At 48.1% G+C, this 21,336-nt stretch overlaps 1 protein-coding gene across 1 annotated transcript in view; it reads right to left on the bottom strand.

Moving 5' to 3' along the window:
- The window catches only part of ralgapa1 (Ral GTPase activating protein catalytic subunit alpha 1), a 60,889-nt gene that overhangs the window by 37,751 nt on the left and 1,802 nt on the right, over window positions 1–21,336 (bottom strand). Inside the window, exons 2-22 of the mRNA XM_056591010.1 lie at window positions 19,488–19,598; window positions 19,354–19,403; window positions 18,693–18,750; window positions 18,288–18,331; window positions 17,556–17,733; window positions 16,419–16,534; window positions 15,885–16,023; window positions 15,269–15,480; window positions 14,520–14,894; window positions 14,141–14,299; window positions 13,044–13,112; window positions 12,637–12,785; window positions 11,883–12,006; window positions 11,315–11,461; window positions 10,969–11,059; window positions 10,500–10,664; window positions 7,951–8,100; window positions 4,810–6,624; window positions 1,375–1,484; window positions 555–789; window positions 241–438 (exon numbers count right to left, since the gene is read on the bottom strand). Of these exons, the coding sequence (XP_056446985.1) occupies window positions 241–438; window positions 555–789; window positions 1,375–1,484; window positions 4,810–6,624; window positions 7,951–8,100; window positions 10,500–10,664; window positions 10,969–11,059; window positions 11,315–11,461; window positions 11,883–12,006; window positions 12,637–12,785; window positions 13,044–13,112; window positions 14,141–14,299; window positions 14,520–14,894; window positions 15,269–15,480; window positions 15,885–16,023; window positions 16,419–16,534; window positions 17,556–17,733; window positions 18,288–18,331; window positions 18,693–18,750; window positions 19,354–19,403; window positions 19,488–19,598 (4,695 nt within the window). The remainder of the gene's footprint in view (window positions 1–240; window positions 439–554; window positions 790–1,374; window positions 1,485–4,809; window positions 6,625–7,950; window positions 8,101–10,499; window positions 10,665–10,968; window positions 11,060–11,314; window positions 11,462–11,882; window positions 12,007–12,636; window positions 12,786–13,043; window positions 13,113–14,140; window positions 14,300–14,519; window positions 14,895–15,268; window positions 15,481–15,884; window positions 16,024–16,418; window positions 16,535–17,555; window positions 17,734–18,287; window positions 18,332–18,692; window positions 18,751–19,353; window positions 19,404–19,487; window positions 19,599–21,336) is intronic.

Raw genomic sequence — 21,336 nt, 5'->3', positions numbered from 1 at the left:
TGTAATGGTCTCTGGTATAAGGTGTATAACCTGTAATGGTCTCTGGTATAAAGTGTATAACCTGTAATTGTCTCTGGTATAAGGTGTATAACCTGTAATGGTCTCTGGTATAAGGTGTATAACCTGTAATGGTCTCTGGTATAAGGTGTATAACCTGTAATGGTCTCTGGTATAAGGTGTATAACCTGTAATGGTCTCTGGTATGTATAAAGTGTATAATCTGTGAGGGCCTATATATACCAGTGACGGTGACGGTGTGACTGAGGCTGCTGGTCTCCGAGTCGAGGTGGAGCGTCGTCAGACTGGCCACTTCCTGTTCCTCACAGGCCATGCCCCCTCCAAGGCTGTCCTGGTCTAGGGAGCTTCCCCGCCCGCCTCCTCCGTCAGACCCCGATCCCCCTCCTGCTCCGGTGCCCAGGTCTGAGCTGAAGGTGAAGGCTGGAGCACAATCAGGCAGGAGGCCATTAGCCAGGTTTCAGTGTGCGGGAGTTAGCGACTGAAGAAGGATAGTTTTGTCTCAAGTGAAGCTTATCAAAAGATAACTTCTTTCTTACTGTCAAACTTGCAGCTGGTGTACTGAAAGGCATTAAAGGAATCCGATTGGCTGTCGGAGCTGACGACATCAGAGCCGCTGGCGCTGGCGGGGGAGGTCCACTCTGAGGGAACCCCGGGGTCGTCGATGGGCCGCGGGTCGTCTGAGGCCCGCGACCCGGGACCCTGGCCGCCGTCCAGGAGCTCCGGCAGGTCCTTGGGGATCTCCAGACTGCCTGGGCTGCTGCCACGGCGACCCTGAGGACAACCAAGGGCTAGGAGGTTTGGTAACCCGTATAGTGCGAGTGTGAGTGAGTGAGAATTCTGCTCTTTGTCCAGATATTTCTTGTAGTTTAGTTTATTTATCTACTTTATTTTAAGTATATTTTCTGTGAAGGGAACTTGCAAATTAAGAATTTCATAGCCCGGTGCAAACTATGTTTCCATTGTGTATATGACAATAAACATCTTGTATCTTGTGAGTGAGTCCGTGAGTGTTAATCAATAAAGCATTAAACATGACAGTAAGCACAATATGCATAATCGTAAAACACAGAAAGGAAAAAAGGAAAGTATGACACACTTTCATATTTAAAAATGCACAGCTTCCCATCAGAATTTATTTAGACATTTAGTTTGAATTTAATTGAATATATACACAATTAGATAGTATCACAACATTGAATCTCACAACTATTTATCCTAAATTGTACGAGATCCCAATAACATCCTGCGATAGTATCGACCTCTAACGGCCTGTTGCCGTCTCACGGGGAGACCGACCAACTGTCTCCAAAGCCCAGTCTGCTCTTACTGAGCCCCTGCCCTGCTGCGCAACCTCACCTTCAGCCTCTCCTGGATGAACTCGTCCATCAGGTCCGAGAAGTTGGGGTTCGCGCCGCCAACGTCGCTGGAGACCGGGCGTGCTTTCTGGACCACCTCCTCCTTATTGGCTACACACACACACACATATTTAATCATTAAAGGGGTGGGGGTGGGAAAGATATGCGTAGTCTATGTAGAATTCCTCTCAGTTGAATTAAATGACCGTTTTGCAGGGAAACCGTAACACACATTTAGAATCAGCTGAAATGTCACAGCACGGATACACAAACGGATGACAAGACACAGTTTTCGTCAAAAATAAGCACCCTATTAATCAATGACCATACAGTCCATCGGAACATCTAGTGGGTTTTATGTGTATTTGTATATACAGTATACACACATCAACATAAAACCCACAGACTGAAAGAAAGGTACTGATCCGAAGACGTGCAGGAAGCTACTCAGGAGCTGTTTGAGCGATGCTTTTGAATCCAAATACATCGACTTACCCCATCAGCCCTATTCAGCCTGTTCTGTGCTGCACCTCTCTTTACCAAGAAACAAGGCCGCAGTTACAATTAAGATAATTACATACCTCAGGCACAACAACAATGTGTCCCCGAGACCTGATTGAGTTTTGTTCCACAGGGGAAAACACCCTAAACCATGTCGAGTCACGTCAAGCAATGCTTAGAACGTAAGTGCTCTTGTATCTTGGACTAATGCTATGTTTTCGCTGATGCTTGTCAATAGTGCCGTGTGCGTTTGACTGATGGTCTCTTTATGTAGTCTATTTATATCTTACTTCACGTCGTATTGATTATTGGATACTTTTTTCATGCTGCTGAGGAATTCCCCTTACAGAATATAGAGCTCTATCAAATGCTAAAATTGTACACAGGCTTGTCTTGAATAGTGCCGTTTTTTGTTAGGCTTCCCATACCAATATGTTTGGAATTGTGTGGTTCTTAAATGTAGGTGTGACATTGAACTGCAGTGTTGGAAAGAGTGTTTGTTTACCGTCAGCAGACTGGTGTTAAAACAACAAAGGTCAACCCCACGATACAGGCGCACGGCATAACCAACCAGTTGAAGCAGTGCAGGAGTTTAAACTCAAGACATGCAGTGAGCGAGTGAGAGAGGGAGGAAGAAAAATAATAACCACCATGTTATGGCCAAACAGGCACCATACCACAGGTATACATTAGTACTGTTACGATGATTTGTACCAGTCGGTGCAAGAGCTCACGGTATAAGCAATGGTAAGTTGGTCAGTCAATGATTAGGAATTAATAGGTTAACTTCAGCACAGGCAGACAGGGCTCCAGGTAAACCACACAAGATGGATGCAATAAACCGCTACGTTCAGCATGTTACCCTTATGTTTCTTAAATCTGACACTATATTCAGAACGTTACCCATATGTTTCTTAAATCTGACACCATGTTCAGAACGTTACCCTTATGTTTCTTAAATCTGACACTATATTCAGAACGTTACCCTTGTTTCTTAAATCTGACACTATATTCAGAACGTTACCCTTATGTTTCTTAAATCTGACACTATATTCAGAACGTTACCCTTGTTTCTTAAATCTGACTCTATATTCAGAACGTTACCCTTGTTTCTTAAATCTGACACTATATTCAGAAAGTTACCCTTATTTTTCTTAAATCTGACACTATATTCAGAACGTTACCCTTGTTTCTTAAATCTGACTCTATATTCAGAACGTTACCCTTGTTTCTTAAATCTGACACTATATTCAGAAAGTTACCCTTATGTGTCTTAAATCTGACACTATGTTCATTATGTTACCCTGATGATTCCTAAATCTGACATTATGTTTAGCTTGTTAACACTTACGGTTCCTTAATAAAACACTATGTTCAGCATGTTAACCCTTGGTTTCCTGATCTGACACTATGTTCAGCATGCTCCCTTTACGTTTCCTAAATCTGGCCCTTATGTTCAGCATGTCATCCCTCCAGGGTTCCTGAATCTGTAATATATAAAACACTAATCCTGTTGGATTAATTGGAACGCAGTGGATTGCAGTTTGAGGTTCACCAGCGCGCTAATTACCCTTGTTGTATTTTAAACGAGGGATGCTTTTTTTATAATTCCCTATAAAAGTAAATTTTCTATATCATATTGTGTAATATAGCAGAATCGAGAAATGTATGCAATATAGATTAACAAACTCAAGACGCGTTCCAAAATGAAAGCAGAAAATACGTATTTTCCAAAAGGATGAATTAACACCAACTTGTGGAGACTGATATATCCATTAAATTGTTGCTTAGCAACATTTACACATAGCAGTCTGAGCAGGAACACGACTACAGTTGTGCCGCTAATGAATATATCAAGGATTAAGGTATCCATATGATATTAAAAGTAAAGACGATCATTCCAGAGACGATTAGTGAAATGCACATGGACAGCTGCAGTATCATAGCGGACATCATGAGATGTGGTGTGGGGCTTGATAGAGAGCTGGCGAAGTCAACAACGGTGTCACATGGCGATAGTGTTCAGTGTTTGTAGACGTAGGGGAACTAAATGTCATTATGCGTTTGTTTGCAAACACAAACATCAGGTGGAACATCCATAATACATGATAACACGTAATAAAGTGAACATTTCACTAGGAATGTTTGTTTTTAGTTTTAAACAAAAATGCTTTTGGATTTGTAGTCAAGATATGGCCTTTTCACCACACCGACATCTTGCCATTTTTCATTGTGCATTATCCATTATTAAAATGTACTATTTTCTACCCAACCTTCCTGACCACAATAGTGTAAATAGGTGTGTTCTCCGTTTCTGGGTCAATGATACCCCCTACTGGTCTAGGAAGGTATCTCACTAAAACGGAGCCTTGGGAGTCGTGACACCACGTCTATTCTTTTTTTCCTAAAAAAAATAGGTTTTCTCGTTTGATGTGGTGTTCCTCGGTGACAGCAGGAGATGGCCGGAGTCCAAGGAAGAGGCGGTGGAGGAGGAGGCACAAGGAGGCCGCATGCAACATCCAGAAGGAGGGCGGAAGAGAAGAGGGGGAGAGACCAGGGTGAGGGAAGAGGGGTAACAGGGGGTTAAAGGTCCAAAGCCCTTCCGAGGTGGGAAGACAGAGGAAGAGGGGATGGGGGGGACTCGAGAGGTGTGGGGGGGGGGGGGGGGGAGGAAGAGGGTTTGAGAATGGGCTTCGTTCAAGAGAAAACAAAAAAAAAGGAAATTTGAGTTTCAATCCAGCAGCAAGATGATGAGTATCAGCCCAAAAAAATGAAAAACATAAAAAAAATCATTCGTCAGAACAGACCGGTTAAAAACAGCCAAAAAAACGGAAGAGAAAGTTGCAGGTGTTTTGTGTTGTTTCAGACGTGTCTTGATGGTTGCACGGGTGCCCTCTGCGGGCGCGTCGGCCGCCGGCCCCACTGCCATCCTCACCTGCTGGCGTCGCGGTCTTGCGTCCAAAGTAGCCCAGGACGTGGGAGTAGAGGTCCCTGAGGGGCGCGTCGCCAGAGGCCCCGCGGACCTGCCGCTGCGGGGACGAGCCCTGGGACGAGCCCTGGCCCCGGGGCCGCGGCTTGGAGGACAGCGCGTGCACCACCGTCTTATAGACCCCGCCCAGCAGGGCCACCTGGTGGTGGTGCCGGGGGCCGCCGCCGCCGCCGCCGGGCTCCTGGGAGCGAGAGCGGGACCCGCGGGGCCGCAGGCCGGAGCGGCCCAGGCGGCCCCTCACCCCGGAGGAGCCGGCCCCGGCCGCCTTCTCCGGGTGGGCCGCGCCCCCCGCCGGGCGCTCCTCGTCCTTGTCGCTGCAGTCCTGGCCCCCGGCCCCCGAGCGGTCCCCTGGGGCACCGGGGCCGGCCGCCGAGGGCTCCCCGGGGCCGGCCTTCTCCTGGAGCCCCGCCTTGAGGCCCACCCCGGGTAACCCTCCCACACCGCCCGGACCCGCCTTGGCCCCGGGCGGGGTGCCGGGCCGCTCCCCGGCGGAGTGGCTGTGCGTGTGGAAGTGGCTGAGGCGCCGCAGCCGGGCCCTCCAGTGGGCCTCCTTGCTCTCCAGGGGGTTGTGGAACTGCACCGACTCGGTGGAGGGCCGGAAGCTCACGTGGACCCCGCTCGCCTGCCGCTTCTTGGGGCGCCCGCGGGCAAGCTTACCCCGGGACGTCTCCGGGCTGGGGGTCTGAGAGGGGGGGCTCGCGGCGGGGCCGCCGACGATCTCCGTCTCCAGGGGCTCCTGCCTCGTCAGCTGGGGGCGTCTCTCGGACAACGGCGACGACACCACGACTTCCTTACGGTCCCTTCCCTGATCCCCTCCCCTCTCGTCCCCGTCTCCGTCCCCGTCCCTCCTCTCCCGGCGGCCGCCCTGCCTCTCTAGACTGGAGCTGCCGCTGCCGGGCGACGGCCACGGGCACTGCAGCTCCAGGCACTCGTAGATGCTGCGCTGCTCCGCCTCCGTCTCCTCCCCAGAGTCCTCGCTGCCGTGCCTCCCCGCTTTACTTACCTGTCGGGCGTCCTCCCGGGCCACCTGCCGGGCCTCCCGGACCTGCCCTAGCGGCCCTACCTGGGTCCTAGCTATGCCCGTCTGCACCAGCACGGGCTGGGGCGCGGCGTCCGCGTCGCCCCCGGCGCCCTCCTTCCCTTTCCCCCCCGCGGCCGTGGCCTCCTCCCGCCACTCGGCCCCCCTCTGGGTGAGGTAATCCCTGATGGAGGAGAACAGGTCGTCCTCCTCTTCTCCCGCTCCCCCGTCCTCCTCGTCCATCTCTCTCTCGGGGGAGAAGACGAGGGCGGAGTCCGAGACGCTGGCCCAGTCGGAGCGGGGGGCCCGCCCTCGAGGGGCCGGGCCGGGCCAGAGCTGGGCGTACAGTGCGCCGTCGCCCAGCTCGTCCAAGGAGGACGAGAGGACGGCGTGGTGGGAGGCCAGGGGGTCGGAGGCGGGGGAGTGCGGCGGGGGTGGTGGCGTGGCGAGGCTACTGGCTGTGAGCTGTGAGAAAGTGGGGGTGAGGTGGTGGGAAGAAACAGGGGTGGTGCGGGGGTCGTCGGGGGGCTCGTCACCTTTGGCCCGCTCCGTGACGAAGGGCTCCATGACCACGTCGGAGGCGCTGCTGCTCCGCGCCAGCACCGGGGGCGGGGCCGACTCCAGGTCACATGACCCGCCCTGGAAGACCTCGGAGCAGGAAGCGCTGGGCGCCTCCTCGCTCTGCGAGGAGTGGCGCATGCGGGAGGGGCGGGGTGCCAGGGTGATGGGCGGGTCCTCGAGGTCTGGTGATTGGGTGACAGGGTAGAAGGGGGCGGGGTTAGTACGGGGTCGGACTGGGCCCACACGCACACCAACAAATAAGTAAGAATTAAATTGTTAAGAAGATAACAAAAACAGCCATCAACACACTCATATCAGGACCAAGGTTCAGTGAGGCGAACGACATTATTGACACTCAAAAACACTGATCCTGATGATGATGACATCTATTTGTAAGTAATTTCTGTGTTTTTTTACAATTCCAACATATTGCCAGCATCATCGCGGGAAAAATTTGGTCACACAAGAACAAGGTTAATTATCATGGACGGATAGATGCTGTAGTATGTTTGCATTGCATATCCATATAACTCCCAAAAACATATGCAATGTTTTTCTTTAAGCACAAACGACATGCAAACGGCCCATAGCATTCCAAGCATTATGACAATAAATAAGGTTATATCTGCAGCCACTAAGCATCCTCCGTGTGGGACTGAGTCGATTAACGGCTCACAAAGTGGCACAGAGGTTGCTGAACTGTAGTCAATGGTATGTAGGCACCATGACACACATGGAATCATGTAATGCACAAAGAAAAAAATAAGTTTTTTGAATTTAGCATATGCAATTCGCAGCAATTCATATGCAAATCCCATGAAATGTGGGTAAAGGACTGGCCAAAAACCAAGGCCAACCGTAGTAGATAATAATACATAAGACATTGCACATTCCCATTGACTCTAATGCTGCGCCAAGTGGGTAGCAGGAAGGGAATATATAGTTGAAACAGGGTGGGAGGACGAAACAGTGGAGAAAAGAGGCAGGGAGGACTGGTTTAGGCAGTCAGCAGGAGCAGACTTGCAATTGGAAAGTACAAAGACTGTGCAAGTGAAGAAAAGGCTCAACTGGGACAAGGCGGAAGGCATTACAAAAAGGGCGGAAGGAAGGCGAGCTGGTGAGGGAAAAACAAAATACGCCACGGCGAAATGGAAACTAATACACTAGGGCTGTACAACTAAGGTCAACACACGCATAGCCAAATCTGTATACATAAAAGATACTGCAGGAAGGAAACAAGACAAGTTCCTAAGAAGAAAACGTAGTAAACCAACACAAGGGCAGGCAAGCAGTATTGAGGGATGCAAAATACAACAGCAAGGTCCCAAAGGATGCAAGGACTGGCAAATAATCAGGCTTACATAAAGGTAGAACTACAGAGACAAACTGTCTTGAAGGGCAGACAGATGGGCAGACGGTAGAAGGTTTGTTATTGCAGGTGAACAGGCAGGCAGGCAGGCAGGCAAGCAGGCAGAGACTGAAGTGACAGACAGACAGACAGATTATACCTGCCAGCTGGTCAGCTAGAGGGGGTAGTAAGGGAAAGTGTTGGTGGTTGTGGAGGACAGGAAGAGGCGGGGCCAGAGCAGGAGCACTCTTAGCACTGCGGATAAAGGCTGAGGAGAGCAGAGAATCCCCCGTGGAGCAGCTACGCAGGGCTGGGGTGGGCGGGCGAGTGACAGTGCAGAGAGACATAGAGGAGAAACACCAGAGAGAAAGAGAAAGAGAAAGTGAAAGAGGGAAGAGAAACGGTGGAACAAGGAGAAGTGATTGAGAGTGTTGGAAAGTGTCAGTAAAAGTAGGGGAACAGAGTTGATGTGAATGGGGAAAGGGGGGTGTTGTTTGGTTAGAAGACAAAGAGAGATACAGAGGAATAGCAAGGTATGAGAGGAACGACACAGGAAAGATTGGAGGGACACATGGAACGAGAGCGAGGTAATGAAAGAAAGATTAGTAAAGAGACATCATGTGTAGGGAAGGGGATAGGGATTTGAAGAGAAGGGAAGGAACAACAGGTCAGGTTTAGGAGAACAGACAGTGAGAGGCCAGTGAAAGCGTTACAGCTATCGGTGAGGCTGGAAAGGCAATGTTGCTTAGAGGAGAGCTCTATATGGATGTTACTTTAACTCATCACCGTCCCCTTACCATTAAGCTACAGACATTCAGTGGTTGAGGTACAGTGCCCGACGTGAAGAGATATTTGCTTGGTTATTCTTAGTGTTGTATCAGCAGTGTGCTACATCAAACCACATAGCCAAATTGCCAGCTGACCATGTTCTGCTGGATTACACCCAAAGAAGAATTCCCGGCCTTTTTAGTAGTAGATGGTTAATTTAAATTTACTGGCCGCAAGTTAAATCTTCCTTTTAACCTCATTTAGCCTTTTTGGCCTGTTTGGCGATAGAGTCCAACGTAATTGACCGTCTGGAGCACATTCTAGTTTGAACTTTAAGTAACCACACAACGTTAGGACCCTTATAGTGCATGCACATGATGGAAATAGTGCGTCCGAAACCTGATTTAGCACGCTATCTGTATCCACCGTGTGTACATTCTGGCTGGACTGTGACACTGTCATTGAGCAGAACATTCCTTGGCGACGACATTTTCCAGGAAGAGACTCTGTGTGCGTGTGTGCGTGCGCCATTGGAGTGGTACCAAAAGGGCTGTCTGAATACACACACGCTGTAGGACTTTGTACACAGAGATCCATCACTGGCTGTTTCCGCTGTTTGCTGGGACTCATTGTCTAAATTCCTGTCCTGACGCAGCAATGGCACAGATGATTCAAATAGTACACGCTTGGCTGGGGGGAACATAGCCAACCACATTTTTTTTTTACGTAAAATGAAATATGTAAACTAAATAAAACTAAAAACACTTCCTTTAAGTGTAGTGAGAACGGAGACAGCCACACACACACACACACACACACACACACACACACACACACACACACACACACACACACACACACACACACACACACACACACACACACACACACACACTCCCTTCATCTGTGAAACACACACACCCACAGCCACCATAGTTTCCGTTGTCCGGTAATTACCGGTCATTGACCGGAAAAAAATTAGCAGGACCGAAAATTGTAAAGGTCTCCGATCAGAATGACCAATGGAAATAATTCTCCCTGCACAATTTGAATTGTGTTTAAATATGCTACAGTGGTCATTTGTTTAGCCAATTCATGTAAAACAAGGCGGGTTGGGCCGATATTTCCCACCTCTATCCTCGAGCCGGGTCGGGCCGGGCCTTTGATCGAGCGTTTGTGTTTTTTTTTTTTTTTTTAATCATTGCTTTATTGGCCTAATCTGAGGAGAAATCTATGCCATAAACAGAAATATTATAGGCCTTTATTACTCGGGTCTTCTCAATGGCGTGGAACACTCCGTTCACTTGCATAGGTAGTAGTCCGGTAACTTGTCAACCCCAGCGTCTTCGGTTGCTAAGCGACGTCAACATCTTTGGCGGACGATTTCACTGCTGATCAACACTACGAATGCTGCTAACGAATAAATTGTAAAAAGCCCCTTCAGGGCAAAGCAAGACACCGCCGCTGTGCGTCGGTGTCGGATTGTGTTGTATACATTATCCCTTACATGTATATTTAGCAGAGTAGGCCTAAGTAACAAATGTGTACAAAGTTACACATGTATTAAAAAAAAAATGTCGGGTTGAAATCGGGCTAGGGCTCATAATTACAGTTAATGTGTCGGGCCAGGCCGGGCTCGGACAGAACGTGCACAGGCTTGATTTTCTGGGCCCGATCTAAGCTCTGATAAAGACTGCTCAGTGAAGCCGCCTTGGGGAAGGAAGAGTCACGAGGCTTATGGCCACTGCAAGCAGCAGAGACACTCGATACATTTGATTTTAAGTCAGCAGCGGCACGCTTCAAAGATGCCAAATATCGAAAGAAGTAAATTAAAAAAAAAAACGTTAAAATGAAACCTTCCAGGTCACATGATGACCGGCGCCAATTTTTTCTAGCGGAAACACTGACAACCACACCCACACACACAGTCCCACAACGTACCGACGGTCTTCTGCCGGACGATGTTCCTGGCCTTCTCCAGGCCGGGGGAGCCGGCGGTGGTGGCACTGCGCTGCCTCATGGCGGCCGCCTGGCCCGGCTGGTCGCGGCTCCAGCCTTTGGAGAAGGAGCGGTCCACGCACTGCCGCTGGCCCTCCAGACCCATGCCTGGGGCAGAGAGAGAGAGAGGCACCAGACCCGGTTAGGAGGTCAGTGTGTTAGGGAGAGATTTTGATTTACCATCTGAATTAGTAATAACATATTCTTATGTTCATTAATGGCGCAAGGTTCCTTTAGCTTTTCTGTGTGTGTTGGACGTTGAGGTTGTATTTGGTCAGTGTTTTTGAAGCAGATTCTGGTTTATATTTTTCTGCAATTTTTGGGGGGCTTTTATTTTGTATTTTGAATGGTCAGGTGATTCATTGTTCTTGGTAAAGGGTTAATGGGTAAGGGGGGCCCGCTCGGAGCTGACCTTTTCCTTTGTGCTTCTTCTGCTTCTGTTCACTTAGTTTGTCCAGAGGAAGCTCATTCAGGTCCACCGTGTACAGGTTCCTGGCGAGCACCTAGGACACACACACACACACACACACACACACACACACACACACACACACACACACACACACACACACACACACACACACACACACACACACACACACACACACACACATTAAGACTATAGGTCGTGCCTCTAGCTGTTTACAATACAATTACAAAATAATCGGACTACAGCAGTTTTAGATCAACAGAGACAGACCACCTTGGGCAAAAGGTTTTTCATGAGTCATAGCACGGGAGTGGGCCGGCGCCGTTACCTTGGTGAGGGTTTCCATGGTGAGGGACCACTCGGTGACCAGCTCCTCCCAGCAGGTGAGGGAGGAGAGCACCGAGAGCAGGTCGTTCCACAGGTCCCGGCTGATGAAGACGTTGAGGTTCCCCTTGATCCAGGCCACGATCAGGGTCTGATGGAGGGACAGATGTACACATCCATATGACCCTTAGGATGGCTATCATAATATGAATACAATACTCGGAGAGAATATAGTGTTCGTAAAATTATAAATCCACACATTCATATGAAGGCAAGGCAAGGCAAGGCAACTTTATTTATATAGCACTTTTCATACACAAGGCAGACTCAATGTGCACTATAATGATGACTAGGATGAAGAGGGAGAGAGCATCGTGTTTAAATAATATCATTACGTACGCATTCCCAAATGGCATCACACCACAGGTATCCTATCAACACATACCTTATTTGGGAAATGTTCCTAAGTGAGTGACGCGGACGTTGAGCCTCAATACATTGCAGGTCCTCAAATGCAAGCAAACATAGAAGAGGTGGTTCTAACTGGTTCTAACCAGTGGCCGGGGGCGTACCTGAAACAAGGCTGCAGCGAGCCGTCCCGACAGCGTGTTGCTCTTCTTCCCCTGAGGCATGATGGAGGGAGGCCTCTTCATCACCGACTCAGTCACCCTGAGCAGCACCAGCAAGATCTGCTCCCTGCACACACACACACACACACACACACACACACACACACGCACGTGCACACGCACAATCACACACACTTTGGTTTGTGTCGGAGCTTAAACAGAAGCTGTTCTCCATTCTAACAGCCTGTAACGTGCGAGTTTGCTATTTAAAAACCCACAAGACCCATGTGGTACCTCCATACAATCTATAATGGAAGCAAGCTTTCTGTTTGCTGTGCCACTGGCTTGAGGTTGATCAGTCTAGTTAGTACTTTGCCTTGGGTTATCAACACATAACAAAATGGAGCACAAATATAAAACAAGTGTATCAGTGTTCAATGACGCCTGCAGCGAGAATACCCTAGTATATATCCTTTTGCCTCTTTCTCGCGCTCTCTCGCAAACATGACAAGGTACAAATCAATGGTTTGTAAATTACAAGATGGGCTTTAACTGCATAAATAATCGTATACACTCATGGCACAGTGGGAATTGAAACTGCGTTCAAAAAGCATGAAAATGACGGTTTGTAGAAATAACTTCAAATTAAAACAATGTTGATACCCACTAGCCCCGTCACAAGCAGTTGCGCTTCAAGAGGCACATACACATGCTTCGGCGGGGTACAACGCTGCTGAACCTGTGGCGGTGCACGTACCAGGTCTTCTGGTCCATGCTCTGGTGCATGACGAGGCTGCGGTAGATGTTGAGCACACGCTTGCACATGTCCACCTGCTCCTCCAGCAGGGTCTTGAGGTCGTTGGCCGGCTCAAGCAGGAACACGTTGGCGGAGTGGGTGATGAACACCTGGGGGGGGGGGGGGGGGGGGGATGTGTTCAAGTCTCCACCCTGTCATTCCTCTGGGGGGACGTCCACATGTGTTGACGTCCACATTGTCAAAGTTTGAGGTCAAATGGTGCTTGTGTGTGTAACGGTCCAGGTGAGTAACGGTTCAGTCTGGTGTGTGTGTGTGTGTGTGTGTGTGTGTGTGTGTGTGTGTGTGTGTGTGTGTGTGTGTGTGTGTGTGTGTGTGTGTGTGTGTGTGTGTGTGTGTGTGTGTGTTACCTGAAGTGTGGTTTGGACCCCAGCATGGATACTGTACTCGAGCATCTCATTGTCAATGAGTTTGTTAGACTGAAGTAGAGAAGAAAAAAATAAATAAAACAGTGTGAGTAACAGGTTCATTTGATTAATAAAAATAAATCTAATTGCAATCATATTTTTTGCAGGGGAAAGTTAACCCAATCATTATGGACGGTCTGCTAAACTATGATCAAGAACAAAAATGTAGCTGCTCGTCAATTCAGCCTCAAGCGGGAGGGACAGTCCATACTTGTGTCAGATTATTATGAATTATTTACCGTTTTAATTTCATTAAACACCCACAGTACACAGACAAAAGAAGACATTCATAAAGTGAAGAGTTGGGAGTTACATTTGAATGACTTAAATGCTAATAGCGAACACACTTCTCTTGTGTGGTAATGCCCATGCAGTTGAAGGCCGAAAAAGAAAATCAGTCACGGGTTGAAATCTGTCAGATCTAAAATCACATTAGTTTAATCTCTACACTGCATCTTGCATTTCAAAGATGTATCTATGTATACAGTACATCAAGTCATATATCAGTTACCATCACAACGATAAGTCACACTATGTAGCCTATTAGGACTACTAGAGGTTATTATGCCCCAGACAGAGTGGCTGCATGTCTTTTGTTTGACGGATTACACAAGGCAAGGCCTTCATTGCTTAGTCGGCGATACGGTAGGATATAATAAACCGCCAAACAGATATGCATTCCATTTTCCCTGCGGAAAGTAGAAATCCATATCGCCCCAGAACTTAGCTGAATGAGAAGATTTAGTTGTTTCCATTTGAACATACAGAAGCGCATTACTGCCACTACAGGTTTAATGTTATAACAAGATATTTTGAGGTTATAACGCCCTACATCTTATCACGTTAGAACAATATGACCACACGTTAGACGCTAGAACACGTTAGAACAATTGACCATATTAGAACTTGATGACTTATATAGTGAAACGTTTCACGTCATAATAACAACAATTACACGCTTCTGTAGAAACCGTTGTGACGAATAGATGATTGTGTTTCTTTTGGCCGCCGTGTGCGGTTGGTGGAGCTGCGGTCCTCACCTGGTCGTCGTGCTCCCGGTCCAGGCTGTTGGTGGCGGGGTAGGGGCCGTGGTCCGGCTCCTTCATGAACACCGGCTTGTCCTCCATGGCGATCCACTCCTGGTACACGCGCACCACCTTACGCATGGCGGCCGCCTCGCACATGGGCAGGAGAAAGGCCTGGCGCGAGCACAACGCACAAACGCGTAAGACAAAATGAAGACATAGGAAGCAAAAAAAGAATACTAAAAGTCCCTTAAAACGCTCAAAACAAAAACACATTGTTTCACCATTATGAAACTTCCTCTGCAGTGAAATAGAGCCAGGCTGACTGCGTTATATTTTGCCATCTATTATCCACATGCCCCTATAAAAGTAGAAGGCGGTCTCAGCGCCGGACCTGTCTGAAGATCTCGGTGATGAAGTTGACGTTGGTCCTGTTGCTGGTGAGCACCCGGCGCACCACCTCCATGTCCGTCAGCTGCTCCTCGTCCATGGAGCACAGCGAGGACGAGCTGGGCTCGCGCTCCGTCAGCGTGGACGTGTTGGAGTGGCTCTGCTCGCCCTCCCGCCCGAAGCCCCCCGAGAGCCCGCCGCCGCCGCCCAGACCGCCGCAATTGCCGCCCAGCGCGCCGCCGATGCCGCCGCCGCCGCCCCCTCCCAGCCCGCCGGAGCCCGCGGAGCCAGTGCCGTCGAGGTGGTTGTCGGACCGCAGCCCGCCCAGGCCGTCGTCCGAGAGGCCGGCGGCGCGAGCGGCGAGGCCCGCGGCCGCTCTCTGGACGGGGGAGAGCAGAACGACCAGAGGGTCAACAAAGAGGAGCGGCCCGCGGGGACGGGGAGTCACAGAGTGGACGGAGACAGACAGGATACCAGGATACCACACAGAGTGGAAGGAGACAGAGACAGGATACCGTAGTTTCAACACGATCAGATATGCTTATCCCCCACAGGTGTTCACACCCCGGTTTCCGTGCAAAACGTGGAATCCCCGACGCGCGCGCGTGTGTGTGTGTGTGTGTGTGTGTGTGTGTGTGTGTGTGTGTGTGTGTGTGTGTGTGTGTGTGTGTGTGTGTGTGTGTGTGTGTGTGTGTGTGTGTGTGTGTGTGTGTGTGTGTGTGTGTGTGTGTGTGGGGAGGAAGGGGGTCTAACCTGGATGTTCTTGGGGATGATCTCGCCCTCGGTGCCGGGGATGATGGTCTGGGCGTTGGTGCGCGGCTCCAGCCAGAAGGACACCAGCCAGCGGATGAAGATGACCCGTGCCTGCAGGAAGCTCTCCTTGGTGCAGTAGAGGGGCTCGCTGCCGGTATCGGGCTCCCTGCGCACCATGCTGTAGTAGGGCTTGGGCCGCATGGGGGGCACGTCTACAGCGTCACACCACAGGATTACAATCAGACATGTTGTTTGCAGAGAGTACAACTCCACAAGGGGTGCTTCTTCGATCAGGATGAGAAAATACACATATATACGCTTTGAACAAAAAGGTAAAAATGTAATATATTCATGTAAACATGTTTTGTGCAGCATTTTCAAAGTAATATGCATAATTAAACTGCAAGGGTGCCTGAGGAGGTTATAGCCAGAGGAAAGTGGGCCATTTACTAGTTACTCAGTTAAAGGTTGCAGCAAGGATAATGCGAATACCGGGCTGCAAACAAATACCAGTACACCATACGTGTATCATCTATCATCCCTCATAAGATTGGCATGCGTTTCTTCAAGCTGATCGTTGACATTTAGCCATTGCGATAATGCGAGCCACACTAACCCAATATGGGTTGGTAGAGGCTGGTTTCCATGGAGAAGTTGGGAAAGATGTGGGGCAGGTAGAACTTCCTGAAGTGGTCAAAGAGGAAGTTGAAGCCACGCTCGTGGTTCTCTTTGCAGCGCCATTCCAGAGACTTGGCCTTGGTGGACACACGTGCACAAACACACACCAACATAAGTAGAGACATACACAGAGAGACGCTTGTGTTATTAAAACAGGATTTCTTTAGTGCAGTATGGTGACGGGCAGAGAAGAGGGCCTTTGTTTTGGGAAGAATGACTAATAGGAGAGGGGCGTGTGTGAGACTGTGAGAAAGAGAGGGAGGCAAAGCCACAGGCAAAGGGAGAACCAGGCAGAAAACCCAGCATGTAGAGAGTAGGGAGGGCACTAATAGTAGTGAAAAGTACTCATGATTTAGCATACGTTTAGCAATAAAAGAGTATATGAATTCAAAAATGTAGTAGTATTAGTGAAGGATTGGACAGTCATTATCTTGCATGTGTAAGTAGTGTTAGTAAGGGATACTGGTAATACCTGGTTTACCATGTATTTGAGCAATGCTTCCAGGAAATAGGCAGTGAGGTCTTCCTGGTTCTTGTCCCCTGACTGAGGAGGGACCAATGGGGTGATCTCCTCTGGAGTCACCTGAGCTGTGGAGGATAGGAAATAAATCGTGCATTTAATACATCACATCAGTCTATTTTATACTAGGTGTGATGTTGAAAGTAGTCCTTAGTTCATGATTATATATGTTATATATGATTATATATGTGTTATGTGTCATGACATTCATTTCCATTTCATACTTTCCTATACATCATAGAAATACTTTTTCCATCCCGGCCAGATCTTATTACCATTTCCACCACTACAAACAAACAGTCCCTTGCTCACATATATTCAAAACCACAGACACATCAAGGGAATGTTAAAAAATAAAATAAATAAATGCAAAATAATTTTTTGCTTGTGTGTTCCAGCTCAGATGCGTTTGTTCCGGGTCCAAAATCCACTTTTGAGAGTTGTGTCTTTTTATACTTGCCCGAGGTCAAAGAATCGGCCAAGCAAAATTTAACCTGAAATTGCTAAATATTCAAACCTGTCCGCCATTGGCTGTGCTTCATCTTGGAACCTGTGTCTGTTTTTTGGTATGTGTGTGAGTGTTTGTGCGTGTGTGTGTGTGTGTGTCTGTGCATGCGTCACTAACTCTCTGGGAGGTTGAGCGGCGGGTTGATCAGGGTGTCCAGGGTGTGTGTGTGTGTGTGTGTGTGTGTGTGTGTGTGTGTGTGTGTGTGTGTGTGTGTGTGTGTGTGTGTGTGTGTGTGTGTGTGTGTGTGTGTGTGTGTGTGTGTGTGTGTCACTAAATCTCTGTGAGGTTGAGCGGCGGGTTGATCAGGGTGTCCAGGGTGTGTCTGTGTGTGTGTGCGTGTGCGTGTGCGTGTGCGTGCGTGCGTGCGTGCGTGCGTGACTAACTCTGTGAGGTTGAGCGGCGGGTTCATCAGGGTGTCCAGGGTGTGTCTGTGTGTGTGCGTGCGTGCGTCACTAACTCTCTGTGAGGTTGATCAGGGTGTCCAGGGTGTGTGTCTGTGTGTGTGTGTGTGTGTGTGTGTGTGTGTGTGTGTGTGTGTGTGTGTGTGTGTGTGTGTGTGTGCGTGTGCGTGCGTCACTAACTCTCTGTGAGGTTGAGCGGCGGGTTGATCAGAGTGTCCAGCGTGCGGGGGGTGCCGTGGCACAGCGGCGCGGGGAACCCCGGGATCAGGCAGGCGAACATGCAGAGCTGCTCCCGCTCGGCGTGGCTCTGCAGCGCCTGCATCCACAGCAGGAACAGGCGCACGCCCTCGCGACGGATCTGCCCGGGGGACGGAGACACACAGGCTGTCAGAGCGGCCGCACGCCCAAGCAAGGGCTCCGTCTACAGCAGCGGGCTACGCACGGAGAACACCGGATTACGAGTGAAGAAAGAGGGGGAGAGGGGGAGAGGGGGAGAGGGGGAGAGTCCCCTATCAGCTGAGCAGATAGGGGAGAGAGTGATGGGACAGGAGAGGAGACCGACTGCTATGGAGAGGAGGGGTGTAACGAGGCATTAGTTTGTGACGGACCGAGCACACCAAGCGCTCAACCCGTCCTGCAGCCTGTCCTTTAGTCATTTGCACCAGCATTGTTTTTGTATGCACTGTACATTTTATTTAAATTCATAATTTCATTGATAAAAAGAATTACAACCTTGGTGTGGACAAAGGATCGTAATAAACGACGAGAAATGTCCTGTTATACGTTAATGTTTTCACTGACAGTACCGAAAATTAACCAAACAGTAAATTGAAAACCGAGATACGTTACGAAGCGTGATATTTGGGCACTATTACATCCCTACTGGAGAGTGATGGCCCACCCTATCTTTACCTTGAGGGAGTTTCCTGTGTGCAGCAGCTTCTTGAGGATGAGCCCTGAGGGAGAACAGAAGCCATGTTATTCTGGCCGTAGCCAGCTGGGTTGCTTTGTGGTTGTGAGTGCAAGTGTGCGTGTGTACTTCAGCGAGCGGGAGTACAGTAGACCTGGGGGTTACACCTGTATGCTGTATGTTAGATTTTAGCTTGGGCTTTTCTGCAAGCTGTGCACCTTGTGCTGTGTACCTAGGAAACCACCCAAACCTGATCCATGCACTGTGATCACTGGGCCTTATCCGCCACAACCAGATGTGAGACGGAGATTGACTAGTTCACGTGTCCCCGAGAGATGGGGGGGTTGTGTGTGTGTGTGTGTGTGTGTGTGTGTTTGTGTGAACGTGCATGCGTGTGTGTGCGTTACCAATGCTGTGGAACTGCCATCTGCTCTGAATTCTCTCCGGTAGGAGCTGGAGGATTTTCTAGGGATGAAAAATAATTACATTAAAACCTTAAAATGTCAAATGTATGGATTTTTTTAATTACCAAGTAAACACACTCATTGGGAAATATTGACAATAGCTACACAACTTAACTGTGAGGACGATTTTGTGTGTACCATCAAACACATTTTAACCACAAACATTGATATATATATATCCTGTGTCTAATTGAGTACTTTTAAATTTCGTGGCTTCAGATGTCAGCAAAACATGCATCCAGATGAACACACATTCAAACCAGTTATTTTATTCACAGCTGAAAAGAAAACTCTAATGTGAAATGATTGGTCTATCAGCTGAAGTCTGAAGAGATAGCCATCAGAACCAATGAGCAGGATTTGCAACTGATTCAATCTGCAGACTCAAGCAATATCATTGCCATTGCTTCCATTCTCAACATTCTGCTCATCAGGACAGGTTGCTCTTGATTAACATATATTATTATCTTAATGAGGCACATCTGGTTAAATAAATTAAGAAAATAGATTTATATTTTCCCATCACCTTAAAAGAGAAATCCTCAAACTAAAGGTTCCCGTATTGCTTCTTGGCACATATTTTCCTCTTTATTTCCTTATTTACCTCAAAGATGAAGAGGATGGAATCCAGCTCCTCCCTCTGAGACTTGTGTCCTGAAACAAAAGGAAACATCTTTATTTCTATCAGTAGCGTGCGCTGTGGTTTCCGTTCTTAGCTGAGGGCAAACGAGATCCTACCTTTTTGTCTGAGGCCGACCTCGATGGTGACAAAGTTCTCAAAGAAGACATAGTAGATGTGCGAGTAGTTCTGATCAAAGAACTGCTTCAGCTCCGATGACTCTGCGTTCTCTAAAGGTGAGACATAAAATAAGAGTCAAGCTTCACAGTTGCATCCTGAATAATAGGCTTTGGTCAATCTACAGCATGGATCCCACCGTCCCACAAAGATGCCCATTCAATGCATTCACATAATATGACAACTCTGGCAAACTAAAAACTTTTTTGTAACTCTACATGAGAACAGAGGCAGGAAGGGCGAGAGACCAATAGGGGAGAGAGAGAGACAGAAAAGGAGGATAAGTGTTGAATAGAGTTGACATCCCGTCCTCTTAAAGTGCTTGTTTTTTCCACTGACAGGCTCCGATTGCTATTGTTAGTGTCTGCCAACATTAAGGAGAGGATCCCTAGAGGAAAACTTTTTTGTCACTAACTTTTTTGAGCAAGACTTCTTTGTAAGAATGTTTTATTTCTCTATAGGGATCCTTTACATAATATTGTCAGACACTAAAAACAACAATCTGAGCTTGTCGGTTGCAAAAGTAAGCACAAATTTCAGAGGACGTACATAAACTCTGCAGTCTGCACCATTGCCCCTCGGGAGAACATTGCAGCCCGTTTCGTGGCTAAAGGCTGAAGCATACAAAGTCAGCACTGGACTAATGTTAAAATAGGTTGTTTTAATCACTTCGGGGCCAAAACATATTGGGTTTTTTTCCCAATATTGTGGGAAAAAATCCCAATGTTATCCTTTAACTTTCACTATTGATTATGGACAATGCACACATGAGATAGGCGTTAGACAAGACTCCTTCCAGAGACACAGACATCATTCATTAAATTGACTTATCAACATAATGGTGGCCAGACCTTTTCCCTAGATAAGCAGGTTTTAGACTAGGGGGGGAGGGAGTGCATTCCTCTGAGGTCTATCCATAGAGATTTGGCTAGATTCCTGAACCCTCCCTACATGCCTTCCCCTATGGAATACACCTGGAGCAGATCTGTCTGAAGTTGTAATGCTGGTGTTGACAATGAGGCACGTGGCATTCTAGGAATAATTATTCAGGAAGGTGCCAATAAACACTGTCCCTGACGACTATTATCAACCCTGAAGGGAGGCAATGTGAACTACACTATGAGTGCACCAAAGTATTTATGCACACACAAAGCAACATAGCAATACTTTGGGCATGCAAATGCACGTACAAACACAGTTACAGGGGGAAGTTTACACACACAGACACCCAGAGAAATGTTCCAGTTGATAGCGGTCTATATCTGGGTTTGTTTATATGAAAACTGAAGGCTGAACTTTGCCAGACATGCATGCACCCAGTCGTACACTGACTTGCAGATGAACACAAGTATACACACTCACACAGAAGTCGCCTGTGTTCTGTTCCATAGTAGCACCCCTTGTATAGTCCAAGTGGTCTAGCCATCTTTCTATCTGAGGGCATGTGGATCATCTTTCACTCCTAAAAACGTTTTAGGAAGATTCTACATTGGGCGGTGTCACCATTGCATTCAGAGGAATGTCATTTACGTAGTGTTCTCCATATATGATGTATAGAGACAAATCCATCCATATTATTGGGTGGCAGATGTTTATCTATACATACACAGAGTACTACATAAGCATGGTGATGTGGCCACTTCACTTCTATAGCCTAATCTCTGGAAACATGTGCCACACATAAGCGATTATTACTGTGAATAAAAGGAGCATTAACCTACTACACTGTAATTATTTCATTATGATTATATTAATTGACTGAAAGGAAAATGTATGGAGAGACTACAAGAG

The sequence above is a fragment of the Gadus chalcogrammus genome, chromosome 5 (assembly GCF_026213295.1).
Source record: "Gadus chalcogrammus isolate NIFS_2021 chromosome 5, NIFS_Gcha_1.0, whole genome shotgun sequence".
Classification (NCBI taxonomy): domain Eukaryota; kingdom Metazoa; phylum Chordata; class Actinopteri; order Gadiformes; family Gadidae; genus Gadus; species Gadus chalcogrammus.
This window is presented reverse-complemented; position numbering and strand designations above follow the sequence as displayed.